Here is a 17,724-nt window from a genome sequence, read left to right as displayed (position 1 = left end):
GGTCAAGGCTACAAGGAGAATGTGGGAGGAAAGCAAAGTACTAACACTTGGTGTCTTTTGCTAGCTGACATTGTCCAGAAGCAGCTTTTGGGCTGAAAAGAACCATTCTGCTTTCTGCTGGAGCCTTGATCTCCTCCTCTGCAGTTCTTTTGTTCTTGCATATTCTTCTTCGAAATGTGGTCCTGACTTTAGAGCAGGCTGGATTGATGTCTGGCTTCTCCCTTTGATCTGTGACTGCAGCTCACACCTGTGGTGTCTGGAGTGATTCTGCTCTCAGTGATCACATCACTTCTGGCACTGTGAAAAGGTCCTGTCTGTGTCCTTCAGAGGTCAAAAAGGCATCAGGGTAACCAAGGGAGCTGCAGATCTGTAACTGGGTACTTATTCCAGACAAAATCATCATAGAATGGGTTGGGCTGGACCTCTGAAGATCATCCTGTCCAACCTGCCTGCCATGGGCAGGGACATTTTTCAGTAGGTAAAAGGGTTGACTTGAAAGTTAATCTTGCATGAATTCTTTCACAGGAAGTGCCCATTATTCAATAAAATTATGTCTGGAGTAATCTGCTGAACATAATGAGATTGCAGTTATGAAGGCAGTGCTGTTTATCCAACACTTTCACTCTTTGTTAAGGTATTTAATTTCATACTACAGCACTAAGAAGCTGGAAGCAATCTGGCAGAGTAGCATCAAACATCTCAGTGGTCATGCAAGGGCCTTAAAATATCACCAAATGTGAGGACAGCTCCTTCATTTTTGCTCATCAATATTAAGCCAGCCCTTTTCCTTGTAGCCCACTTTGGCACATGCAATATGCTGTGCTTAGAAAGTGTGGTAGCTGCTCACTGAGAGACCAGAAGGACCTTTTGAGTGGGGTTTTGACAAAAATGACAACTGAAAATCTGATTACATCATTCCTCTGCTCTCCTTGTGGCTGGTTGAGTTCTTGGAGATTAATAGGTACCTCTGTAACATTTTTTTGTTGTGCATTATCTAATCAAGAATGTTATAGCTTGACTGAAGAGCCTCTGGTTTCCAGGCTCTAAAACATCCTCAATGAGCAGCAGACAGACTTACAGGTCCCATAGAGATTCCTCTGCCCCTAAAATATCAAGGGACTGTGAGCTGCAGCTTTGGGTTTCCCTTATCTCACAGAAAACACTGCCAGCCTCTCTCCTATCGTTCCCTAACGGTTCTTAACAGAAAGCCAGAAGTTAAACTTCTTTATAAAACCCAGGCAGTCAGAAAACTTGAAGAGAGCCCCAAGTTCTTCTTTAGTTGGGTCCTAAGAAGAAAAGGCTGAACTCCCTGTATTTTTTTTTTCTTGCTCTATTTACATGTGACTAGAATACATAAAAACTCTGCACAGATCCTGTCACAGATCTGTACTGGGTGTTTGCCACATTCTTTCTGGATTCCTTCTGTTACTGGTAGTTGAATAACTATTTGTGGAAATCCTGTTTCCCCTGGTGTGGGGTGTCCCCTTTCCAAGTCTCCCTTCCTCCCACTCCAAAGAGCACTTCCAGGAGGGGACATGACCCTTGGGCACTGGGGGAAGGAGCATGTGGCACACCAGGAGAGGTGCAGGGAATCAGGTGGGTTCAGCCTTAGGAAGAGGAGGAGAAGGCATGATCTTGGTGATCTTCAGCTTCTCCAAGGGGCTGAGGGGAGCCTTTGGAGCAGATGGAGCCAGTCCTGTGGCAGGTGCACCAGAGCAGGGCAGAAGCTGGAGCACAGGAAACTCCAGTTGAGTAGAAGGCAAGTTTATTTTACCATGGGGGTGGAACAGATTGTAGAGGTGTTGTGGAAACTCTGTTCTTTGAGATATTCAAAACTTGACAAGTCAGCCTGGTCTCTTCCCACCTGTGTTGCTCTGTGTTCAGGATCCTCTGCTCCTCTGCAGCAGCTGCTGGAGGGTGTTCCTTTGCCAGTATTGGTTCTTTTTAACCTGGTCATGATGAACACATTTGTCATTTTATTTATTTCTTGCAGTTCTGGAGGCAAAATAGCTGCTCAGTAGTTGAGGACAAGTTATTAAATCCCTTTTTTTGCCCAAGGAGTGATGCATCCTCTCTGGGTCTGTGTGATGGCATCAGACACTGACCTGGAGGCAGCAGTGAATGTGCACAGTGGTTGTACCTGAAACACCTTCAGTAATGATCTGGAAGAGCAGCCCCATTATCTGATATTGGAAACCTTAACCCAAAGTGATGCTTTCAAATAAAGCTCCCTTCACCTTAGTTTCATTTGGAGATTTTAGAAAAATGGTTTTAGAGAGTCTTCCCCTTGGCAAATGTAGATTGCATGAGCCCAGTGCTAAAACCTACTGAGAGTTGTGAAAACATCACCTGGTTATTAAATATGAGTTAGGACTTGCCACACAAGGAAACTTATTGATATAATTGCACTGGTGTAATTATGCTCAGGTGATTTACTGTGTTGACAAGCCCTTCCATGCAACTTGTTTGGCCCCTTCTTATTTAGCAACTCATTAGGCCTCTGACTGCACATTAAAATTGCATAATTCTTTGCTAAAAAATCTCCAATGTGCAAATTTCATGCTGACTGGCAGCACTTCCAGCATGCTGAGCAGGCCAGCAGTTAAGCTTTAAAAATGGTGAAAGACAAAAGAAATGAATGCTCCAAGTCTGAGAAATGGTTAATGGAGCACATGGTGCTGGAAAACCATCATTGCATAATCGTGTGGATTTTAGAGTGGAAGCTTGTCAAAGTGTGTGGCTCATTCACACCTTTTATAGACTAGGAGTGTCTTGGCCTGCTCACTCCCTGAGTCACTTTTATCTCTGATTTTGATTCTCAGTAGTGTGCAGGAGTAAGAGCAGCCAGCCTTGTGTTCACAATAGTTTTCAATTTGCAAAAGTTATTTTTACTAACACAGCATTTCTGTGATTATCCAAGTTTCCTCTACTGCCACCTTCCCCCCCCCCCGGTCTTTTGACAGAGTAATTTTGCTTGATTGCTAATTTTATTTCATAAAACTGCCACAAGACTGTTATTTTTCGATATCTGTCTTTTCCAGATTTTTTTGGTGGAAATTGCTGCTTTTAAGATTGATAGCTATGAACATTTTGTTTATGTAAATGGGATGAATTAAAATAGGAAGTCTGGTTTCTTTCCTGATAAAAGTAAGCCTAAAGACAGCATGTGGGAACCTCATTATTCCACACCCAGCTCACCTTAATTCACACCTTGAAAATGGGGCTCTTGATGGTCTCAATCATCATATCAAGGTTGAAATGCTCTCATTATTCATTTTATCATCTGGCAAATGAGTGAGAAGCTTCCAATTCTTACCCCATGGATGCTCCAGTTTATTAGGCTTTCATCTTTTTTCTAGTCCCTTCTTTCCTTGACAGAACTTGAAAACTGAAATCCAGGGATGCAAGTAGATTTTCCAGTGGTTTGAAAACTGTCTCCAGAAGCAGCATCTGTGTTCATGAAGGTATCTTTGCATGAATTTTGGCAGGTTTCCCTGGGCAGGGCATCACTTCCAGCTCAGATGTCCAGTGCTGTCCTCTGTAGCACCCCCTCACCTGGTGCAAAAGCTTCCTAATAGGAACCTTGGCACTCAGGGAAATATTCCTGTATTGATACAGCTTCTGCCACATTTCAGAGTGAGTGAGTGATGGGAATTCTGCAGGGGTGTTTGAACAGGAAGATGGGGCAGCTGAATCACTTTGAATGCAGCAGTTGTGCCTCCTGCTCAAGGCTGAAAGCTTCTATCATGCTTTGATAGGGGGTCAAGCCTTGTTTCTCTGTTCTGTCAGCACCAAATCCAGCATTTTGTGATTCTACCCTTTACAGCTGCTTGCTGCAGTAAGTTCTACACCAGATAGTTTGATTTTGCTCTCTTAATTGGAGGCAGTAGAGAAGTGAATGCAGCTGGGTGCTTGCAATATTTGGTGTTTGTCCCCTGGAGCTCAGTTCCCATCCCTGACACATCCGTGTCTGTTTCAGGCGGCACAAACGTGGGCTGAGCGCTTATCGGGTCCCTGCTGCTGTTTAATAAACACTGCTTATCTCCTTGAAGCAACACCCTGCCCTCAATAAGTTTTGCCTTGGGAGTTGAGCCAGAAATAACTTTCCCCCACTCCCCCCCCCCTTTTTTTTTTTTCCCTTTAATTGGGTCGTAAAACCCAAATAATTGAAAAAACTGTTCAGGATGGAAATAGAGGGTGGCAGTGGTCCTGCTTTCTGGGCAGCTTGGTGCTTTTTTATCTCTGTGAGTCATGCAGGTTATAAAAATGCCTTCACATCTTTCCCCAGGAATCTGTGCTTCTCTTAGCATTTCATCTTAGTCTCAAAAATGGGGCTGAACCCTCACTTTTATTCACTGTTTGTCACTGAAACTCCAGTGGAGGAATGCAGTGGGGTTGTTGAGCAACATGTGTCCATGTTGGTCCCTGAACATTTACAGATATGGCTTTGTAATGCCCCTGTGAAGCATTAAACAATCCCATTTTAAGACGGAGGATGTATTGCTTAATTACAAAATATCTTAATTTGGCATAAATAGCTTGTGGGGATGTGTGTCCCCTTCCACCATGCTTCTCTTTGTACTTCCAATATCTAAGTGTAATTTTTTAATCATTTTGAAAATTAGTCATGATGTACAAAATATGGCACAGAAAAGGAAGAACAGTGGAATTAGGGTGTGGCAGTAGATACAGAAATGTTAGAAGGCATAAAAATCATTGGGAAAGAGAAGGGAAATCAATATATTGATAACAGTTGGCCAGGTGATAGTGGAAGGCAATGTGGAGAGCAGAGTGTGGATAACAAGAAATGGAACTGTTAAAATACAGGAGCCTGGACAGAAAATTAAAATATTTTATAATGGGTGGTGTTATGGGAATCATGGAAATACACAAAAATCACAGAATAAAGTTGATGACTAGGACATAATTTTCAAATGGGAGCGTTCTGTTACAGAAGGATGAAAATAGAAATGTGTGCAGTGGTGATCTGTGAAGGGTTCAGCAGCATAGTGACTGAAAATGCCTGTGGGAGACAGATTCTTTTAAAATTTTAGAGAGGGGGGTGGAAGTGATGGCAAACAGGATTCTGGAGGAGGAGAGGTGGCTGCTTTGTGCACATCCTCTTGATCAGATTTGGAGGTAGATCACAGAAACCTTTGGTGTATTGCAAGTACAAATATTTGTGGGAGTTTTTTTTTCTGCCACTTCCCAGCTGTAGTGGCAATGCTGTCAGTAACTCTGTCAGGTGTCCTGTCCACAGCAGCGGATTCTTTCCACTGAGTGACACAGCCAGTGGGAATTTGTCACACCAAACAGGGGCTATGGTGACAGCAGGGCCACCTGAGTGAGGTAATCACCATCAGAAAAATGGGAAGTCACCAGAGGGCCTGGAAGTGTTGGGAAGAAAAGAAAATTGATGTCTTAGGAATCAGGATGTGTAGGAATTTAGAGAAAATAAAGAGCCAAGGGTTGAGCAGAGTCAGTGAGCTGTGTTTTGTCCTGCCTTGAGGGATGGAGGTGGGTAAGGTCACAGGCAGATGGGCTGCTCATGGCAAGGCTGCCTTACAGATGAGAGCTAAGGTGATGTTTGGCTCCATTTCTCAGGGCAGTTGTGGACACTGCAAGAGCAATGTGGATGAATAATACTAAAATTAAAGTTGCTATATTGCCATTGAAGGCAAAACTGAAGTACTGAAACATGAAGTTTTAGGTTATGGAAATGCAGATCTTCAGCAAGAAGTGACTTTAATGTGTTGATTGTGTTAGTGTAGGAGAACCACAGTGTTTAATGGCAATGTTTATAAAAGGGAGGGAAAATAAGGAAATTGGATTTCAGTAGCCTGAATTAAAAGAGTGGAGAGTGGATGCATACAATGTGTTTGGGAGACAAGATCAGAAACAAGATTTTCAAAAAATAATAACAAACCCCTCTATCATTTTCCCAGTGCCAAATCTTATTAAGTATTTGGTGCTTGGGGAAGTCAGTGCTGACTGTTAGGAGGATGGTAAAAATAGGGAGATACACATGAGTGGGAAACTGGCCATGGGAAGTGTTGAGGGGTAGAGTGGGGAGTTGATGTCACTAATGCTGGGAATGGGAATGGTCTTATCTCATTAGCATTAAAATGAAGGGTTCATTATGAAATGTTCATTAGCAAACCTTGCATAAATGTTAGGAATAAGTATGTGAAATTTCATCAGGGGTATAGGAGGCATTGTCAGGAAAAGGAGAATCTGAGCATCATTCAGAAAGCAGCACGTTAATAGATATGGATTAGAAAAGTTGATTTATTAAAGACAATGTAGCTGGGAGTTCATAGGGAATTGGGAGATGATCATAAGCAACTGAAATGGGTGCACATGCCCTGAGTGGTCACTTTACAAGGCAGTGGTGCAGCAGGCAAAAGCAGTTTAGGGCTCATTAATCTGCCTTTCCAGTTGAGAGGTGGAAGTACCAGTGTGGTTATCACTTTAGTCTTCTCCAGGAAAAGTCACTGGAAGGATGAGAATGATGAAGTCTGATTTTTGAGCAGAAGGAGTGTAGCCTAAAATTTAGTATTAAATGTGTATTTGGTTTAAATCTAGAAGTACAGTCAGGAGTACTCAGGATGAAGGCCACTGACTATAACCTGCCATGAATAAATAAAAATGGAAGATGTTTTCTGAGCATTAGAGAAAGTGTGGAAAAGTGGTGACAGATTTGTTAATGAAGGGATGTGAATTGTTTCTGGTGCTAGCAGAGAACTGAATTTGATAATCTTGAGAAACCACACCTGGATTCTTACATAAGTAATGAGAAAGCTCCTGGGTTGTTTGACATGTGAAGATTTTGCTGCAAGTTGTTGCAGCTGCTCCAGAGCACAGAACACCTGAGCACTGAGGCTGCAGAAGTTTTGAATACTCAAGTTGGTACCTTGCACACTTCTCTGAGGATTTTTTAATGGACTTTCTTGGAATGAAACCACAGCAAATTGCTTTTTTGTTTCTGCTTCATGTAGTCTGAGCAACAGCTGATGTTTGAGCTCAAGAATTGAGCACAGCAGCAGTAGAGTATTTGCTCTGTTTTCTGTGTGAAGGAAGGAGTAGGAATGGTTCAGTTCTTATACAGGATTTTTCAGAGCGCTGCAGCATGGAGGAAAGTGGTGGAAACTCCATTTTATAGATGTTTGCACAAATAAATGTGGGTAGATGTGTTTTAAAATGAAGATTCTTCCATGCAAGGAGGAGCTTGGTTCTTGCTTTTCTGCTTGGTCAGTGAAATTCCTACCCTGAGGACTTGTTGTATAGGAAAATACAACTGATTTTAAGAGTTTTTTCAGTAATTGGGGCTATGAAATACAACAAATTGTGAACCAGCATGAGAAAGAAAGAGAAAACAGAATTCATGGTCTCCTAAAAGCAGGGTTTGGTTTTTTTTTATTTTTTAGGTTGTTTAAAAGGAGTAATGGTTTAAATGTGGTGGGCTTCACTGATCCAATAGCCTGTACATTTGCTGAAATGTCAATTTGAGACAGCTGATGGCTAAGTTGTGCTTTCTCTCTTTTGCAGTGCTCACACCTCCTCCCCCACTGCCACCACCAATACAGGGATATGCCTTTAAACCTCCTCCTCGACCAGATTTTGGCACTTCTGGGAGAACAATCAAACTGCAGGCCAACTTCTTTGAAATGGACATTCCTAAAATAGATATCTACCATTATGAATTGGATATAAAGCCAGAAAAATGTCCTAGAAGAGTTAACAGGTAACACTGTCCTTTGCCTTTCCTCAATTTATTTGCAGTCTTGTTTTTCTTTGAAAAAGCTGGAGCCAGGTGCCCTCACTGGTGTCTGAAAAAATGTCTGGCTTTAATCAGTGAGTGTACTGATCACTTCAATTAGTAGGATATGTATATACTTTTTTTTTTCCTTCCAAATCTTTACTGGGATTGATTTTTGTCAGAATCTTAAGATGCTGCTGATTGAAGCCACTGGTGGCAGGTGGATAAGCTGTATTAGCTCTATTGAAGCTGGGTCACTATAAGCCAACTTGATAAAAATGATTTCTTATTACCTAAATAAGGTTAAATATTGGGGTGTAATTGGCTGAAGTCCTTCAGCAGGGAGCTGGTGGTCCCAGTTTGTTTTCCCACCTTTCCCTGCTCACAAGAGGAGGCAAAACCCATTTGTTTGTGGGAGAGGATTATGGAGTTACTAAAGCAGCTAAGAAATTATCCTTCATCAGTAGATTCTGTGTAAGGGAAAAGCATGCTCCTGAAAGAGAGAGCAAGGTGGAAACAGGGCTCAGCTGTCCAGGGAAACAAGCAGCCAGGTCTTGCATTTGGCACCTGTGCCCTGTTGGAGTGTGCAGCTTCATTGACTTGAAAAAGGAGCAGCCTTGCCAGAAGTGAAACTTGAGAATGAGACTTGGCACCAGGTGGAAACCACAAGTGTCATCAGCATAACTACACCTTGTCTGTAGAGGATTGGAATGGCCTGTTTATATATTCAAGAGCAAAGCCTTTCCTTGTTAAAAAGGTGCCATGGGTGGAACCAGCTGTCATGAGAATAAACAGTGTGGAGTCAAAAAAGCCACCTGAAAGCCACGGTTTTCCTACTGTGAGTTAATAAACCTGAGGGCATTCTCCATTGTTACACTGAGGAGTTGGTAATGATAGTGTTCTCACAAAGCAGCATCACTATGCTTTGCTGCCCTGTTTTTTTTTTTTTTACTTCCTGTGGTGATCTATTATTAGTTTAATTTTTCAGCTAGAGCTGAGGTTAATTTTAAAAGCAAGCACCTTTGTTAAGTGCATGAAGCTGAACTCTCTTCTTGCCTAAGGGCAGCTGCTGATTTCACTGAGATGCTCTTCCTGCATTGGAGCACTGCAAAACACTTGGAGCAGTCACTTCTTTCATAAGGGGAGCTGTGAGAAATTTGCTTTCCTGACCTGCTGTCCCTGCCACCACTCCAGCTGTGCCAGCTGCTGCTGGCTGATCCAGATCTCCTCTGCAGCTCCTCTGGGGGCCAAGTGCTGCACTGCTTGTGTGTTTTCTGTGTGAGCACCTCCCTTACATCCAGTGTGGGGGTGCTTGCCACAAAACCTAAAGCAGTTGTTCTCACTGGAAAGGCAGATTCTGTTCAGTGACAAGTTCTTCCTCCTGTGCCTGCTGATGGCCTGCTCTGCTTGGGCAGGTTAGTCCCTGCTCTTCTGTGGTGACAGGAGCAGGTTCAGGTGTACACAGGTGAAATGCCTTTTGCAGTAAGCAGAGATGCATTCAGCAGTGGTGTGCTGGATGTTTCTCAGGGCACTGTGGTAAGAATACAATTTGGATTCACATATTAAAGTGTGTTTTATTTCTTTTGAGTACTTACTGCTCTGTTCTGTAGATGTACCTGTACTCACCTGCACCCAGGTTTTTGTGAGCTGTGACCTATGTCTATACATGTGTTTCTGTGTGCAAATATATATTCATATATATATATATATATATTCAAATATATATATATATATAATTATGCAGGATGCACATGTAATCCAATTCTGAATGATGTTTTTTTACAGCTGCCTTACATGTTTCTAGTATTTTGGTTATATAATTCACATGTATATAGTCAGTAGCTTTTATCATTGCTTCATGTGATACAGCCTCTAGAAAGGAGAAAGGGAGGTTTTATTTTTTGCTCTGCTCCCTCATGTGTATCAGCTTTGTTCTTCAGTTTTACTCCCCTTGCACTGTGACCCTGCAGACCCCACTGCAGGGTGTATCCACTGTAGATGCAAGTTCCACACTGAGACATGAGCTGGAGCAGGACTGGAAGAACACAGCTGGGACAACGTGCTCCTGAATTAATACAGTCTGGCTACCATTCTGTGCATAAGGCAGATCAGTTTGGGTAGTTGGGCAGGCAGAGTGGGCAATGTGAGTTTAGTTCTGCACTCTGGGTGCTCTCAGTTTAATTTTTGAGGATTTGTGGAAGATGAACGCTGCCTGCAGTTGCCAGCCCAGGGTTCTTGGTGAGCTTGCATGAGCTGGGTAGAACAGTTGTCCCAAGGAGCTGAAGTTAATGAAGTGGTAAATAACTCTTCTCTTAACTCTGCATGGGGAAAATAACTTATTTTTCTTAAAAATATCTCCACCCACAGCTGAGAAACACCATTGCTAATTGTGGATGTGGTTTGAAGCTTGAAAACATATATCAAGTGGAAGTGTTCATTTTTTATGTAAAACAGTTTACAAATGGAAGAACTTGCTCAGGAAGAGAGTGGGGTTTCCATGCCTAATCTTAAGGTTGAAAAATACCTCCTTCCTCCCAGTTTTGTACTTATTCAGTCACACTCTGCAGATCTGAGGCAGGTATTACTGGGTCAGGTTTGATTCATGCTTTGCAGGAGATCAGAGTTCCTTTCAGTGGCCACATTTTAAGATAAACCTTGGGACACAGCAAAGAAATTGCCAATTAAAACAATCTCAGTTCTTTCCTTGAGTGAGTTCAGTTTTGTCTCAGATTTTGCAGCACTGTAATCCCTACCTGAGTGCTGGGTTAATTCCCTTGCCAAGTCAGGGTGCATGAGCAGTCACCTGCAGCCTCTGTGAGCTGGTGTTGTCAGCAGTGCTGGGGCAGCAGTGGTTTCCTTTCTGTGCCACTTTAACCTCCCTTTTACCCCTGATTGTGTGTTGAGATTGCAGCCTGCAGATGGATTTTGGGTAGTACAGGTACACTGAGGGATGTCTCTCTGGGACATTGGGGCCAAAAGACCTTTGGCATCAGAAAATGTTATTGTTCCAACTGACCTCTCACTGACTGCTGAGCTGCTTTGGATGACCAGTGTGTAAACACTGTGGTTTGACAGGAGCTGTGTGAGTGGTTTCCCTGTTCATACAAAAATGGAACCTAATTCCAGCTACTTTTAAGTGAATGTGTACTGTTAGTATTCACAGCTTCACTGAATGCATATACCCAGTTTTGTTGGATGGATCCCAGTTTTGTTTGGATGAAAAAAAATGCATTTCAAAATTATTTTTCTCAGGGAGCTGCAAAACATTTTGCTATCATTGTTGGCATAAACTGCTGTCCTGCCAATGGGGGCTCTAAGCTGGGATAATGATATTTTTGAAAGCTTCTCAGGCTGCTGAGCTTTTGGTCCAGGGTCCTCTGCAGGAAGGGCTCTAGGACAGGAGAGCTGAAGCCTCAGATCTATCAGGCACTTCTTGTTTTGAGCTTGAGAGAGCACGAGCTTTCACTTCACCACTTCCAGTAGGTCACACAAAAGAGGAAGGAAAGTTTAAATCTGAAAAAACCCTAAAAATAGCAATTTTAAGAAAACAGTTTAGTCTGTGGAAAGGTTGCTTTCAGTTCAGATCAGTCAAACAAATCTTGCCTTTAATGGTCAGGAGTGGATAACCCTTTCATTTACCTAATGCCTCTGTTGGTAAGTATAGTACTTGTCTGCCTCTTAACATTCAAAGTAAAAAGTTGGATTAACTTAATCTTTTTGCATTTTCAGAGAAATAGTGGAGCATATGGTTCAGCACTTTAAAACCCAGATTTTTGGGGATCGCAAACCAGTGTTTGATGGAAGAAAAAACCTTTATACAGCTATGCCACTTCCCATTGGGAGAGATAAAGTAAGTTTTAAATAGAAAAAAATCTAGAGATTTCAATGTGGTATTTTCAGAATATTTTTAATAACTAATAGAAACTGATTTTCAGTTTCTGCAATAAATGTCTCTATTGTTGCCACTCTGTTTTGCCTGGACACAATTGTGAGCTTGCTGCTATCCCAGTGGTCACCCCCTGTTCTATATCCCTTCATTCCTCCCTCTCTTTCTCCCCACTGGTGTGGTGTCTGCTGCTTTAGGGAGCTGGATCAGCTGCCCCAGACAGCAGAGTGTCTCCAGAGTGGCACTAGGGAAAAAGGGAGAGCACAGCTGAGTGTGGGAGAGAGTAGGGAAAATACTGCTCTGGGCAGCAAGAAGCTGTTGTGTCACCTCACTAATCTCATCAAGGCCCACTCTAAGCTTATTCTCACTATCAGTAGCTGAAAGAAGCTCTTCCATCTCTCTGTTGCCTGTATTGGAACTTCTCCTCCCTAATCCTTGATGACTGAGAGCCAAATTAATTTACACTGACCAGGTTAAGACCTGCAATCTTTGCCCTGGGGCAGCTGGAGAGGACTGGGGTTGTGTTTGCCAGCTCCTGGTGGGGCAGTGACCTCTTTGGGCTCTGGTTGTGGCTGCTCCTGTGCCCAGTGACTGCTGGAGTGGAAGGGACTCTGTTGGAACATGCAAACACACAAGCCCTAGTAAATAATTGAGCCTATGCATCTGTGATCTCATAGCAGATTGAATTTTCTGTGCCTTGTTTTCATTCAGGGGGGGCACAGTTGTTCTCTTTGGTACTGCAGTAGTTCCCTTCTGCTGGGGGTGCACAGTTACAGGGAGGACTGTTCTATCTCCAGCTTTAGACAAAAATAAAACATAAGGAGGAAGAGAAATACAGAGAAATGGCCCTCTGAAATTCAGCAGCTACGGAATAGTTCAGGCTGTTGTTTGCTGTCTCATGCTGGGTGCCTGTGCAGTGCTTGTAGTTAATAGTTCTGCCTGAATCAAGCTCTTAATCTCATATGTGTAATTTTTATTTCCTCCCAGTCTGTTTAAGTGAATGCCATGCAGTAAAGGTCAGACTCTACTCCAGTGTTAATTACTTTTCATCAACTGATAAAGGAATATCTGGGAAACTATAAAGGAATCACTAAAAGTCTTAGTGGTTTTTTCCCCTTGCTTTCACATACAATATTCCAGTTCCTACAGGTTTGACACACAAGACTGCAAAGTATTTGCAAAGGTGGAAGGATACTTGATGAGGCTCTTAGGGGTTTGAACAACTCTGGTTGTATGCAGAGTTGCCTTATAATACTTCACAAATTATGAGTGAATAACAGTTTACCTTATGACAAGTATGAAGTTCCTCATTTAATAAGTAAAGTTAAATGAGAAATGGTTTATTTATACATGATAAACAGAGATCAAATTAATCCTCAGATCTAATGAGACTTCATGAGATGCAAGTTGGCCCTCCTTGCTCTGATAACCATTTTGGATGGGACAGAGTTAACAAAACCTTCCAAGTCAGCCTTTTCCCAGCTGTAGGTTACACTGTTGGTTTGCAGGGACACAAAGGAATTGGGGCATTAGGAACATTTCCTGCTGCCACACTGTCCTAGATTTCAGTTTTACCACATCTGTTTCAGTGTGTGTGGGGTTTAAAATCCAAAGCATCAGGAATAGAGTCCTGTCTGGTCAGCACAGGCACAGAAGGAACATCTCACCCAAGAAATCATCTCATCCATTCCCAGTCTGGCCAGAGCAGTCATCATTTGGAGTGGGGGTCACTGGAGAGGGTGTTTATGGTGGAGTTTAGCACAAGGTACTTTCAGGGGGTTTGATTTGTGGCTCACATCTAGGCTCACTTTCAATAAACTCCCTTTTTTCCCCTGTTTGCCATGGTTATAGGGCTTTGTCACTTGTTCTCCTCCACATATATTAACATTACCCTGGAGGAAAGAGCTAACAGAGATAAATCTTGAGCTGTTTTAAATGAGATGTGGGGAAATTTAGCTTAATGAAGGAAATTTTTACATGGTGCTAAATTGGTTTAAGCATGATTTAAACCACTATAGAGCTTGTAGGTATTAGGACTTTCCTCCAGCATAATTAGATTAGCTTTCTTTGGTGTGTTTTTTTTTCTTACTGTTCTGTACATAGCAAATATAGCAAGTTTACTGCACATCTGATTGCATTTAGGATCATATTGAAAAGATTAATGAACATACACTGATTAATCTATGTGGAAGATCTTAATTGACTTGCAGTATGCACTGGTAAAGGAAAAGCTGATGCTAAACAGAGGGCTGACACAAAATTGCCAAGGTTTTTCTCCTCCTGTTGCTCTTTTAAGTTAATTACTGCACTCTGTCCTCATCTCTTGTTGTAGTGGTTGTTTTGGGCTTGGTTTTTTTTGTGCTTGATTTGCTTTGCTTCTTTTATAACTTTTTTTCTCTATACTTTTCTGCTTGGCTTTCATGGTTATCAAATCTGTTTTCATTCCTCCCTTAGTGTACCTTATTTTCACTCTTTAATTTCTTAATTTTTTAGACCTTTTAGAACAAATATGGAATATGTAAATATTAACATGATATTTTCATAGTTTTTACTTTTACATATTGAGAAGAAAGAAGTGTTTAGGACACTGTCAAGGTAGGAAGATATTAAAAGTCTCCTCTTTCCCTGTAGGTTCTACACATCAAACCCAAGTCACCTCTAACAGCACCTTTTTATTCAATTCCTGCTTTACTTGTGTATTTCTCTAAAATATCCTTCTGCAGTTAAAAGCTGGAATTTAATTTTACCTGAACTTGGAAGTTTTCTCACCTAGCAAACTTCAGTTGCAATTCATGTATCTTAACCAACATCTTCATTACTTTTTTATTAGAAAAACAGTAATTAGGAATGAACAGAGCAGCAGTTTGGTACAGAAATCCTGCTGCTATTCCCTTTTTTAGAAGGAAAATGTTAATCCTGTCTGTGGCCACAGACTTGCCTCTCTGACTTTGTCTTTCTGGAGTATTGCTAAATACTCTGCACATGACAGAGGCAGAGCTTTGCCTACATCCATAGCTTGTTGTTAATCTGTTTTCCTTTCCTCTGAATGCCTGGAAAGGAAAAGCTCTTGGATTAATGGAGAAAAGGTACATTGTATGCTCAGAGCATGATAAATAATCATGTGATGTTGCATTTATTTTATGGAGAAGAAGAAATCCTAAGAATTCCTCAAACACATGGTCAGGTGTAATTTTTTTAATTAACAGTGATAATGCTGATTTGTGTGAGTCATTCAGACCACATCAGCTTCAAGACCTATTCTTTTTAAGAATAGCTTTGAAATTTTCCTACAGGCTTAATGATTTTCCACATCCTGACAGTAAAACCCCTTTAATTTAGCTCCCTTAGCTGCAAAATTGTCACCTCTGTTGCAATTTAGCAGTGGGTCAACCAGGTAGCATCCTGACATTTATTTGGGGATAGAGAAGAAAAAAAATCTTGTATTTTGCTTTAGGATCTATCCCTAATAATAAAGGACATAGTAAAATTCCCATCTAAAACTACTTTGTCCTAATTTTTTCATATTTTGCTTACTTTGCCAAACAGGAGTGTATTCATTTGTCCTCAAAAGTACAGAGTGGGATAAATAAAATATTGCTGAGAGAGGAAAAATTCTGATTAGCAGTGCCTAAAAGTATATGTGAACATTTGGATGTGGGGTGTGCATTAGGGACATTTTTTTAATATCTTCATGATTTTTTTTAATAGTGTGAGATATTTAATTTAAAAATAATTTAAAAAAAAACCACAGGAAAGTTTTATTTAAACCTTACTTATTTTAGCAGTGACTCCTAATTCAACTCATTTGGAGTTAGACCCAGCAGCAAGAATTGTTTTGGGCCAAATTCAGCAGTCACAGCTCTGCTAAGTTTTATTGGTATTTGTAGCTGGGCACCTGGAATAGAAATTCTTCAATCCTGGGCCTTTTATTTCCACCAGGAACAAGGTACTGCAGCACAGGTTGCTCTTCATCTCCCATTCCATTATGGTGAAGGAGTTTTGTAAATTGATACCAGGAGAGGGGAAAAAAAGTAAAATTAAATATTTTTTTTTTTTTTTAGATTAAAAGCACCAAAGCATTCAGTAATCAGATGAGTTGTGTATTACCAGTATTGGGAATAAATATAGAGTGGTTGGGATGGGAAGAGACCTTTGAGGCCACCCTGCTCCAAGCCCTGCCATGGGCTGGGACACCTTCCACTGGACCAGGTTGCTCAAGCAGGAATGATGAAACTTGATTTGAAGGAGAGGTTTAAAGGAAAATGCAGGTCAGGTGTGACAGACATCTTCCATCTGCTGCAAATGAGATGCAAAGTTGAGAACTTTTTGATGGTGTGGTGGAAGAAAGACCTCATGGAAAGCTTCCAGCCTGTGTGAGCTGAAGACCACAGCAAAGTTTCTTTGCACAGCTTTCAGCAGGGCTGACCTGGGCCAGACTCACAGCAGTGACCCCAGGATGAGACTCAGTTCCCATTGCCCTCCCACAGCTGTGCAGCTCCTTCCTCTGCTCCAGTCTCCCTGGGGAGTGATGTTTGTGCTGGAGGAGAGATTCAGCTGTAATATTAACTCTGTGTGCCTGCTGTAGATGGTCAAATCATTTATGGGGGCACATGGGAAGATTTCTTATTTTATATATAAACTTATATATTAATAAGTATTTTATATATAAAAAGTATATTATATATAAAAATAAATATTTTATATATAAAATAAGTGTTTTATATTTCCTTCTTATGTTTGGACCAAAGAAGCAAATTGTTGCAAGAGACCAAATGCTGGCAGATATTAGTTTGCTGTTAGCCACCCATTATTTTTGCTAATTACACCTTGCCTTTTAAGTGAATGGCTTTTGTATTTAAATTACAAGCTCCCTAGCAGGGAAAATGCAACGTTTTTGTTTGTATCCAGCACAAAGGATACTCTGATCTTGTTATTCCTTGTAGTCACTCCCAGACCTCCTGATCATTTCAGACAAGCCCTAATTTTAGTCGTCTTAAAAACCTTAGTGCTCAGACTTCCTTTGTTTTAAGAAAGAGGAGAAATCAGCATTACAAATAACTACAAATAATTGGCTGAAGTAATTTACCACAATGAAGTTTGCCACTGCTTTTTAGACAAAAAGTTCAAAGTAGGGCATACCGTGGCAAAGAAGTGCCCCTGTTTCCTACCTGAAACCATCACTGGCACTGGGGGTTGTAGTTTATTCTTTCTTTTCTTACTTTAAAAGTAACAGTTTTGACTTGGTGGCTTTTGTGGCTTTTCTCTTTTCTTTGCGTGATCGATAATTTTTTTTCTTTCTCTTTTAAAGCTCCTTTCTTCTCTTATGTGAACTGTGTCTGCAGTAAGAGTATGTAAAGCACTCTGGTGCTTTGGAGAGCAAATACCAGAAATTCATGAATCTTGGCAGGTGGTGACACCCCATGCTTTATTTTAGGCATGCAGGAGCTGACGCGAGCAGCGACGCGCTGGGGCGTATTAGGGATCTGAAATCAGGTTATGGGATCTTCACCGACACCTCCCCGTTGATATGAGCGCCTCCAAGTTCCAGTGTTGCCTCACAGAGGAGATGGGTGCCAGCTGGGAGGCCCTCCAGGCTTCTGAAATACCCCTTGGGGAAGATGGAGGTGTTAAAAGAGGCTGTACCTCATGCATGGTGTTGCTTCATCCTCGCTTTTTGTCTCCTCCCCTGCTTTGTGACGTTGTTCAGAGGAATCCATTGTCCCTTCTGATTTCCCCCCTTCCAATGGAAAGAATCATCTTGGTTTGTTGTTTGGCATTGTTGCAGGTGGAGCTGGAGGTCACTCTGCCAGGAGAAGGAAAGGACAGAATATTTAAGGTGGCCATCAAGTGGATGTCCTGCGTGAGCTTGCAGGCTTTGCACGATGCTCTCTCTGGCCGGCTGCCGAGCGTCCCCTTCGAGACCATCCAGGCCCTGGATGTGGTCATGAGGCACTTGCCTTCCATGAGGTGAGGGGAAACACTGGAGGTGCTTTAGGTGTGACTTGGGTGTTTGACAGAATCACAGAATAATGAGGTTGGAAGAGACCTCTAAGATCATCAAGTCCAACCTATGCCCTAA

General features: G+C 41.7%; 1 protein-coding gene across 1 annotated transcript in view; it reads left to right on the top strand.

The window, feature by feature from the left end:
* AGO2 (argonaute RISC catalytic component 2) overlaps positions 1 to 17,724 on the top strand; it is a 47,122-nt gene that overhangs the window by 9,496 nt on the left and 19,902 nt on the right. Inside the window, exons 2-4 of the mRNA XM_066548500.1 lie at positions 7,549 to 7,744; positions 11,489 to 11,609; positions 17,431 to 17,612. Of these exons, the coding sequence (XP_066404597.1) occupies positions 7,549 to 7,744; positions 11,489 to 11,609; positions 17,431 to 17,612 (499 nt within the window). The remainder of the gene's footprint in view (positions 1 to 7,548; positions 7,745 to 11,488; positions 11,610 to 17,430; positions 17,613 to 17,724) is intronic.

Source organism: Molothrus aeneus, chromosome 1, assembly GCF_037042795.1.
Source record: "Molothrus aeneus isolate 106 chromosome 1, BPBGC_Maene_1.0, whole genome shotgun sequence".
NCBI lineage: Eukaryota > Metazoa > Chordata > Aves > Passeriformes > Icteridae > Molothrus > Molothrus aeneus.
The sequence above is the reverse complement of the archived record's forward strand: the minus strand, read 5'-3'. Positions and strand labels throughout refer to the sequence as shown.